This window comes from Maniola jurtina, chromosome 1 (genome assembly GCF_905333055.1).
Source record: "Maniola jurtina chromosome 1, ilManJurt1.1, whole genome shotgun sequence".
NCBI lineage: Eukaryota > Metazoa > Arthropoda > Insecta > Lepidoptera > Nymphalidae > Maniola > Maniola jurtina.
This window is the reverse complement of record NC_060029.1, coordinates 14058031-14068188: the sequence shown is the minus strand read 5'-3', so window position 1 is coordinate 14068188 and position 10158 is coordinate 14058031. Positions and strand designations below refer to the sequence as shown.

The following is a 10158-nucleotide window of genomic DNA, read 5'->3' as shown; positions in this document are numbered from 1 at the left end:
GTCAAGAAAACCTATAAGGTACTTCCCGTTGACCTCGGATCATGAAAGACAGGTAGGTAGGATCTTATAGCACAAGTAAAGAAAAAATCCGAAAATCGTGAATTTATGGTTAAATCACAAAAAAATATGTGTTTCAGTTTTCAAAGTAAGATAACTATACCATGTGGGGTATCATATGAAAGAGCTTTACCTGTACATTATAAACAGATTATTATTTATTTTTATGCATAGTAATAATATAATAGTAATAGTTTTTGATTTATCGTGCAAAATGTTGGAAAAAATACCTGAGTACGGCACCCCCTCGGTGCGCGAGTCTGACTCGCACTTGGCCGGTTTTTTACATTTTTATTTTTAACATGTAATAGTACTGTTTACAAAAGAAATTCTTTGTCGGAAAACTTGCATCAAAAGATCTTTGGCAATTTGTACAATAAAATGAGAACATGAATTTTCACTTGTATTGGTTGGTAACAGCTGAATCTTTAGTTTTTTTTTTTTAAATAAATACCTATTCTCCTACATCATTACAAATAGCAAAATAAGCTAATTACAATTTTATGTATAAAAAATCATAATTAAGGGAGTCATACATAGAATGCGGAAGTATTACAAAATGTTATGACAATGTACATACTAAAACTAATAAAATATGGTAACGTAAATTGGTTCTAATTCGATTATACACAGTTCCTAAGTGTAACATAATTGACAGATCTACTAGCTATTTAGCCTTAGATCTAAAATCTAGATCTAAAACTAAGTCAGATATCGATTTATCTCTCCATTATCTAAGCCCGACAACAATAGAGTAAAGTTACATTTAATTTGAAAGTTATAGCATGATCTTTGAAACATTTAGCTCTGTTTAGACGAAATTTTGGCAACTAGGTGCGAAAATAAACCATGTAAAAGACAAAAATTAATAAAAATTAAACTTAATTTTTTATTAATTTAAAAAAAAAAATGCAAAGCTATATAATTACTATTTCTAAGCATACCAAATAATAATTTCAAGTGTAGTTGGTCGCGTACGTATGCAAGGCGCTATTAAAATATCGTGGGAAGCGATCGCCGCGCAGCTGACGTTCCCGCTTCGCAGTCGCTTTGCTTTGGTCGGGCGGGCTTGGTTGAATGCTTTAGTTCTCAAAATAATAATCTGAGAAAGTCAAGCTATATTTTGCATAGAGATAGATCTTCTCAGCATATGTCTTTAGACCTGTCAATATTGTACAAGTAATTAGGAACCATGTAAAACCGAATCAGCGTAGTCTTCCAAGAGTGAGTGTTGGAAGAGACATCATGCTCCTAGTGTAAAGTTCCCCGATGGGCGTGACCTCATACAGGCAGCTAGACAAGCTACACCGCGTTCCCCGCGCTGTGGACGCCGTTCGAACTCAGTGGTATCGTGTTGAACTCGTCCTCAAGGTCATCGGTTTTTCTGTGGACAAGAAACTTGTGTTGAAAAATACAGTCAATTTTATTTTCCAACTCTGGGGGAGTAAAAAAAAGACTCTCATCACGGGTCTTTTCTCAGAATAAGGGTTTGACCACGCCTGGTCGAGTGTGGATTGGCAGACTTTATACACCTCTGGGAACATTATGGAGAACTCTCAGGCATGCAGGTTTCCTCACAATGTTTTCCTTCACGGTTAAAGCAAGTTATATTTAATGGCTTAAATGTTGAAACGCGCATAATTTATAGTTAGAGGTGCGTGCCCAGGATCGATCCCCCGAGGTCCCGAATAAAAGGCCAAAAAAAGGAAAGGAATAAAAGGAAGGGTTATGGGTTGGCCACCGCCATCAGAGTTGTGGACTTAATAGGCAGCACTCGGCAGGCTGGCCTGTTACGTGAACCGCTGATGCAAGCTTTCAACTGCTATAGAAACCATGCAGTAGTGATTCACATAATATAATAATATATATATACATAAGTATATTGTATTATTTAGTTGTTATTAAATAGATTATAATTAGCTGAATTCCGCGTTTTAGGAGTCTTTGTTACTTGAAATAAACCTCCCATTAATTATTTATCCTAGTATTTTTCCACTTTTACAGTAGGTATATAAAATATTAAGAGAAATTATGTCGCTCTATTTATTTTTCGAGAGTAAAAGGAATCTCCCTAAAATAGAATTAATTGACAAAGCTCTTATTTCATTAGGACGAGGATATTTGATTTGAATAATAGTCCCTTAAACATTAGTTAAAGTATAAAATGTTCCTGAAATATTGTGTCAGTTACCAATTCCGATGGAATGACAAAACAACCTATAATAAAAAGCTTTTAATGAAATACACACTGCTGAGCAAGAGGGTCACAGCAAGCTACTGAAGTTTGAAACAGCGCGCTGCGTAGTTCTTGCCTGATGCCTACGTTGCGCAGTTTAATCGCCTTCATATAGTAATTTCTAGTGAATTACAAAGTCTTAAGCGCCGTAATACGTAGCTGTTGCATCGTTTTGTCTTTTTTGTTTTCTCAGCCTTAAGGGCCGGCGCACATAAATGCGGAGCGCAGCGCAGAGCATGCCCGCGAAGTTTTCTAATCGCGTGATACATTACGCGAAATTCTACCAGAGAATGCGCGAGCACGCGCGGGACTGCGCGCGGATGCGCGAGTATCCGCACGAACGTACAATTGATTTTAGATATTATTTCAATAAGGACAGTATTGATAATATTTTGACTGTGAAAAATGCTCTGCGCTGCGCTCCGCCATATGTGCGCCGGCCCTTACAGTGCACTGCCATGAAGTAATATTGTGATTTAATAAACTCAGAGTGACATAAGCAGCATAAAAGAGTAACATTAAATACATAGAGATAAAACGGTTTTCCCGCCAAAATATGATTAGCGGTAATGGAGCCGAGCCTTTGATGTTAATCTGGCTTCGGGATCTCTTTAAGCCGGTTTACAAATGACGTAATTAAATAAGCTTTTAATAACTCACAGTAGAATAAAAGCTGTTAGGCGACGAATAAAAACTTCTTGTTCTAAAAATAACACACTTTTAGAGTAATAAGCTTTTAATAAAATGGACGGACACTAAACCATTTCTTACGGCTTTTACTTTTTAAAACAAAGTGATTGTTATTATTACTTGTCTAGGACAAATCTAGTGAAAAATCGTGAGCTAAAACAATATTATGAACTTCATTTAATGTATCGTAAGTGTTGGACGCCATTTATCTGCGCGTAAAAAACGCCATGCGTGCTTTTTCCGCGCATCCGCAACCTATCCGGTTCATGCGGAATTTCCCCAAACTTAAGGCCAGGGACCCCAGAAATCAAAATAAATACATTAAAATGTTAAAAAAATGTTTGATTGCCGCATATAATATGGTAGTGCCCAATAATTGTGCGTTATCTATACTAATAAATAAAATTGGAGTGTCTGTCTGTAATTTCGAAATAACTACCGCATATTAGGGTCATATGGTTATTTGAACGATACTATAACTGAATCACACGTTTTTAAAATTTTTGTCTGTCTGTCTGTCTGTCTGTCTGTTTGAAAAGGCTAATCTTGGGAACGGCTGAACCGATTTTGACGGGATTTTCACAGACAAGTAGAGAATTGACCAGGGAGTAACATAGGCTACTTTTTTAACCGACTTTCAAAAAGGGAGTTTGTTTTTCTACCTATGTACACCGAAATCTCCGAGATTTCTGAACCGATTTGCGTCATTTTTTTTTAAATCGATAGTGGAACTTTGCGACATTGTTTCATAAAAAATTTGGAGTCCAACTCCTCAATCCTGATGCTGCAGGGGATTTGACCAATCCACGCGGGCGAAGCTGCGGGCATCAGCTAGTTAGCTTATGCTCGCGACTTCGTCCGCAGGGACTACACAAATTTTGAACCCCAATTTTCCTCCCTTAGATATTGAATTTTCAAAAATCCTTTCTTAGTAGATGTCTACGTCATAATATCTAGTGCACGCCGAATTTCAGCCCGATCCGTCCAGTTCTTTGAGCTGTTCATTGATAGATCAGTCAGTCAGTAAGTCAGTCAGCTTTATATACATATTTAGATTGTCATCTAGATGATATCCGCAATTTTATTCGCATGGATTTAAATTTTTACTTTTTATCTCTCAGGATGAAAAGAAATGAAACTTGCAAGCATCTGCCAACTTTCTAAAATCAGTTAATCGGATGGGTCGTCACAGTTCGACGCGCCGCGCTATTTACGGCTAACTACAAACTTACCGAAAAGTACACCGCTCTAACCAATTTACACCGCTTCGAGCGTTTTTCCTCCATCTATCTACAAACGTACAAAGGATGTTCCACTCACTTAGTTTATTTACGTCGCAGTGTACTCGACATTTAATTGGCTTTACTTGGCACTTAACTACGAAGGATTTTTATTTATTTCACTTGTCAACCTCGTTTTTTCCTTTTTTTTTAACAAAATGCTCTCGTTAAAAGTAATGCATTTTTTAATACTTACTTTTGTTAAACTATTTATTAGATTGGTAGTGGTTACCAGTTTTTACTTAGTACTTAAAAGGAGAAACTGACTGACATCGACGTTCTTAAGGCCTTTTCAGTGCGACGCGGATGACCTACGCGGACGTCCGCGACGGACGGTACCACAACACCACCTCTGTATCTATTAACGATTCCAACAGTCAATGTACCTATAGAAAATCAAACAGTTCCCACGGGATCTTTAAAAACCTAAATCCACGCGGACGAAGTCGCGGGCATCCTGTAGTACTTAAAAAATACTACAAAATAAATAAATACTGTAGTGTATAAAGGGCTACAAAATATGCGTAGCAACTATAGGTATAATACCTACCAGCACATATTGCAATACGAAGTAAACTACAGTCACACAATACCACACGGCGTAACAGTAGAATGAGTAAAGTTCGAAACTCAAAGCTCTTTTGTGCACTACTAGTACATACTAACTAAATAAAGTTGTACCTATCCATAGGATATGTAGCTATTCTACAAACAAATAAGTATCTGGTTATGATTCAATTCAACCATACAATATACAGTTATCTAGGACAATAAGGAAAGCTTGAACAATTGAAAAGAGCAACCGCCGAGTTTCTTGCTGGTTCTTCTCGGTAGGAACGGCATTCTCTTTTTTTTTTATTCACTATAGGTAAGCGCTTGACTACAATCACACCTGATGGAAAGTGATGATGTGGTCTAAGATGGAACGCGTTTACCTAGAAGGTGCCTATATTCACTCTTGTTTTAAAGATACCCGGATTGTAATTCCGAACCAGTGGTAAATTATTAGACGATTCAAAAGCACTTGTAAAACTTTATTTGAATAAAAATCTATTCTATTCTATTCTATTGTATTAAATCCTATTAAAAACCGGGTAAGTGCGAGTCAGACTCGCGCACCGAGGGTTCCGTACTCGGGTATTTTTTTGACAATTTGCACGATAAATCGAAAACTATTATGCATAAAAATAAAGAAAAAATCTTCAGAGATATCTTGCATCCCGGAGATGGGTATATTCTAATTTTTACTGGAAATGTCAAAGACTTTCCACAGGAAACCCTAAAACCATCTACATAAAAATCTTTGCCATTTTTTATGCTAAAGCTTTCCAAAAAACGTTTCCTTCTAGACATAATTATTACCTACTGCAAAAAAATTTAAATTCATAAAAGCTCCACTATTTAAAAAGACTAGCATTTTGCTTCCACTACGTGGCCGTACAACAAGCTTAGGGGATTAGGAAGAAAGTTGGGGAGGGCTCTTGTGGACTAATACCGACTTACGTGAATTCTACACGCTTCCTACAAATTAGATTACTAGCAACTGTCTTTATATATAGCTGTACTTAGTAGGTACTAGCTGACCAACCCCGGCACGTTTGAGTGGAATTTTTGATAACAAGTGTAAATTAAAAATTTATAACACCGGGGGTGTTATAAATTTTTAATTGAAGGTTGTGTGCAAACAAGTGAAGGTTACAGTAATAACTAGAAAAGAGCTGATAACTTTCAAACGGTTGAACCGATTTTCTTGAATTATAGCTAAGAACACTCTCGATCAAGCCCACCTTTCAAACAAAAAAACTAAATTAAAATCGGTTCATTAGTTTAGGAGCTACGATGCCACAGACAGATACACAGATACACACGTCAAACTTATAACAACCAGAGGGTTGTTATAAGTTTGACGACCGAACCCAAATTTTTACCCCCCGATTTTTAACCCCCGACCAAAGAAGAGTCTTTGGTCGGGGGTTAAAAATCGGCGAGCGAATGGAATTTCAAAAAATCCTGAAATACGTAATCCCGAAAACCCAAATCCGATTTTCATAGATGTAAATTAAAAAATGGTGGACTTTCATACAAACTTTCATCCCCAATTACTCGTAGATAGGTCCAATAAGGTACAGGGCATTGTATAATATAACAAATGCCCGCAGCTTCGCCCGCGTGGATTGGTCAGATCCCCTGCAGCATCAGGATTGAGGAGTTGGACTCCAAATTTTTTATGAAACAATGTCGCAAAGTTCATCTATCGATTAAAAAAGAAATGACGCAAATCGGTTCAGAAATCTCGGAGATTTCGGTGTACATAGGTAGAAAAACACAACTCCCTTTTTGAAAGTCGGTTAAAAAAGTAGCCTATTTTACGCCCTGGTCAATCCTCTACTTGCCTGTGAAAGTCCCGTCAAAATCGGTTCAGCCGTTCCAAAGATTAGCCTTTTCAAACAGACAGACAGACAGACAGACAGACAGACAGACAGACAGACAGACAGACAAAAATTTTAAAAACGTGTGATTCAGTTATGGTATCGTTCAAATAACCATATGAGCTTAATATGAGGTAGTTATTTCGAAATTACAGACAGACACTCCAATTTTATTTATTAGTATAGATAGATTAACAATTAGGTACATATGTGAAATTTGTTTATAGATATAAAATATTATCTAGATTCTAGATAAACACTTTATGTAAATCGCGATATAATATTACACTATCAATTAAGCCTTATTAAAAGCAATAGCTTTTGATAACATATCTAAAGATAAGTAATATCAGATAATTTTATAACGTAGGATAAAATACGTAAATAAAACATTACTGTCGACGGTTCGGCAACTAAATAATTGAATGATATAATTATTAGGTATTTTATAAATAAAGTAGTTTGTCTAGCTCATTGTGATACTTTCTAGCGTATGTCTACAATACACTTCTCACATACAAAAGTAGCTCTGCACTATAAAATAGATATTTACGTACAAGTTTCTTCACCCTCTATAGTTAAGCCAGGTCAAATCTGGTCACTAGACGAGCATCGGTTCCATTGCTGGCATGCTAAACCAAAAAAAAATTTAATTTAAAATACCAGTCAAGTGCGATTCGGTCTCACCCACGAAAGGTTCCATACCATCGTACAATATATGTAGACCTACCTAACACTTTTATGTAGAACACCGCAAGTTAATCTGATTTAAACACATTTCAAATTTTTTTTATGTGATGTAACCACAAATTCACGGTTTTTGGATTTTTTCTTTACTTGTGCTATAAGACCTACCTACTTACCAAATTTCATGATTCTAGGTCAACGGGAAGTACCTTATAGGTTTTCTTCATAGACACGACAGACGGACAGACAGACAACAAAGTGATCCTATAAGGGTTCCGTTTGTCTTTTTAGGTACGGAACGCTAAAAAGGGAAATGTTTTATGTAACGTAGGCCTATCAAGACTCAAAAATCTAGGCTTGAGCAAGGTTTGACCACCAGTTTATAATCGTCAAATGCATCTATGATGCGCAAAAAATGACTTCTTACGCGCCATTTTAACTTTATGTGTTAAATGTACGATTTCAGTCCTGATTCTTAAGGTGAGAGGTCTATTTGTTATGGACTATATATACCACTGCTTCAAAATGCCTTTCCATAGTACATAATTATAAATTGTAAAAGTAAAATGCTGCCAAGTTGGTATAGATACTAAAAGTTATCAAAAAATGTTTAAATTACAAGGCAACGCAAACAAAGTACGGCGTACTGAAAAATCAATACAATAATTTGCTGGACGTATTTTCCCAGTGCAAACAAACGCCTTGGTCACAAATCAACGTTAATGGAGCTACTTCCTGTGACGTGTGCTAACTGCCAACCACAAGCCACTTTGCACGACGCGACCTGGCTAAATATAGGTTCAATACTGGTATGTTGTGCCTTTCATAGCGATCTAAATCGTGATTAGATGACTAGAGAGGATATTCATACAACCAAACCCAACAAATACCTACTGCCCTCAGCCCTGTAGAAGTTTTCATCAAAGATCAGAAGCGGGATCAAGACTCAGTCGTTCTAACATTCAAAAGAGTTAATAAATTGAATGGCATTCAATCATCCAGAGTAACCCTAGGCGGATTACGAAGACTAAACTGAATTAAATTATTGATTAAAGATATTTTTCCAGGTCCAAACAAACGCCTTGGTCACAAATCAACGTCAATGGAGCTACTTCCTGTGACGTGTGCTAACTGCCAACCACAAGCCACTTTGCACAACGATTATAGATTATAGATCGTCCACTATACTATGAAAAAAGAAGCAATTGTATTAATGAATTTCACACACCCTTCGCTACGTATCCTCGCATACCCTTTGTGCCTAAATCTGGCACTATAAACAGAAACCGTTTCCTGCAGTTTCTGAGAAGTTTGATCAATATATTCGTCTACTTCATAAAGTTATGTCACGTGGCACGCTCTGTTACGTCGTGCCCTGAGGTTATCACGTCGCATACAAAGGAACCATGTGACTCACCAAACTGTTACTGATCAACTAACCTCAACTGCACTAATTGCATTTCTGACAAAGCATTCCATCTGTCACGCTCGCTATAAAGCTACCATCCCTGGACAAAGTGAGTTACTTTTACGATATCTTAACGAAAGACATAGTTTTGGCTATTATTCACCAAGAATGTGCAAGAATGCGTAGACAGAAAGAATATGTGAGACCCAAAAGAATAATCGTTTCATTTATTTTTAAGCTTATAATAGCTGAGACGTTGAACTGATGAAAAAGGTTACATGACTGTTATGAAAATGAAGCGGGTCAAGTATAGGCAGGGCAGCCCAAATGTAGTTACTGAAAAGTTTCATCAATATGTTCATCTAACTATTACTGATCAACTAATCTCCTACATTTCTGAATAAGCGTTCCATCTGTCTAATTCGCTATAAAGCTATATAACCTAGATAAAGCAAGTTATTTCAACTACGTACGTTCTAAGGATATGCATAGATTTGGCTATTATCCACCAATGATGTAAACCAATGAAGGAAAGAGGAAGGAATATGTGAGATCCAAGGGGATAATCATTTCTTTTTGATTACTTAGCTCATAACAGCTCTGTTCAAAAAAAGTTACACGAGTTATGAAAATGAAGTGTGGGTATGCCTAACTTAAGTATGGGTTGCCTGGAAGAGGTCACTATAGTGACAAGGTCGCCCTTTTTTGTAAATCTATCCTGTACCTTATTCTTTGTCATAGTTTTAAGCAATTAAGTTGTTTAAATAAATAAAATGAAGCTGCTCTTGGCAGGGCAGCCTGAACATGCAGTTACTGGAAAGTTTGATCAATATAGTCGTCTACTTCGTGAAGTTATGTCACGTGGCACGCTCTGTTACGTGTCCTGAGGATATCACGTTGCATACAAAGGGACCACGTGACTCACGAAACTGACTGATCAATTAACCTCGACCGCACCAATTACATTTCTGACAGAGCATCCTATCTGTCACGCTCGCTATAAAGTTACAAAATAGAATAGAATTTCTTAGTTTCGAACTGTTGGTAATTTAGTTACAATCAAAATTTTGGTGCTTCAAAAGAGGTCGTATCTAAATATTAATTTGCATAAAGATCACTTTGATTTAATTTTCAAAGAGTTTATGTAAAAAGTTGGCGACTCTACCTTTATTAAATAACAAAATTAGATTTCATTACATTTTTCATCGATCAAAATTACTGCATGCCTTTCATACTAATATTTATTACAAATACGTTTATTACAAATATTACAAAGTGTGTTTGTTAATCATTTATTGAGTAAACTAATAAAATGGATCGATACTAATAAACCGTTTATTTCCAAAGTTGGTTTAAATATTAAAACGTGCT

At 36.4% G+C, this 10158-nt stretch overlaps 1 protein-coding gene across 2 annotated transcripts in view; it reads right to left on the bottom strand.

Annotated features, from left to right (window-relative positions):
• Positions 1-378: 378 nt before the first annotated feature.
• The window catches only part of LOC123879710, a 93684-nt gene continuing 83904 nt past the window's right edge, over positions 379-10158 (bottom strand). Inside the window, exons 9-10 of one of the 2 annotated variants that reach the window (XM_045927694.1) lie at positions 7250-7324; positions 379-1441 (exon numbers count right to left, since the gene is read on the bottom strand). In XM_045927694.1, the coding sequence (XP_045783650.1) occupies positions 7294-7324 (31 nt within the window). In that variant the 3' untranslated portion in view covers positions 379-1441; positions 7250-7293. The remainder of the gene's footprint in view (positions 1442-7249; positions 7325-10158) is intronic. The other variant, XM_045927640.1, reaches the window with a different exon arrangement.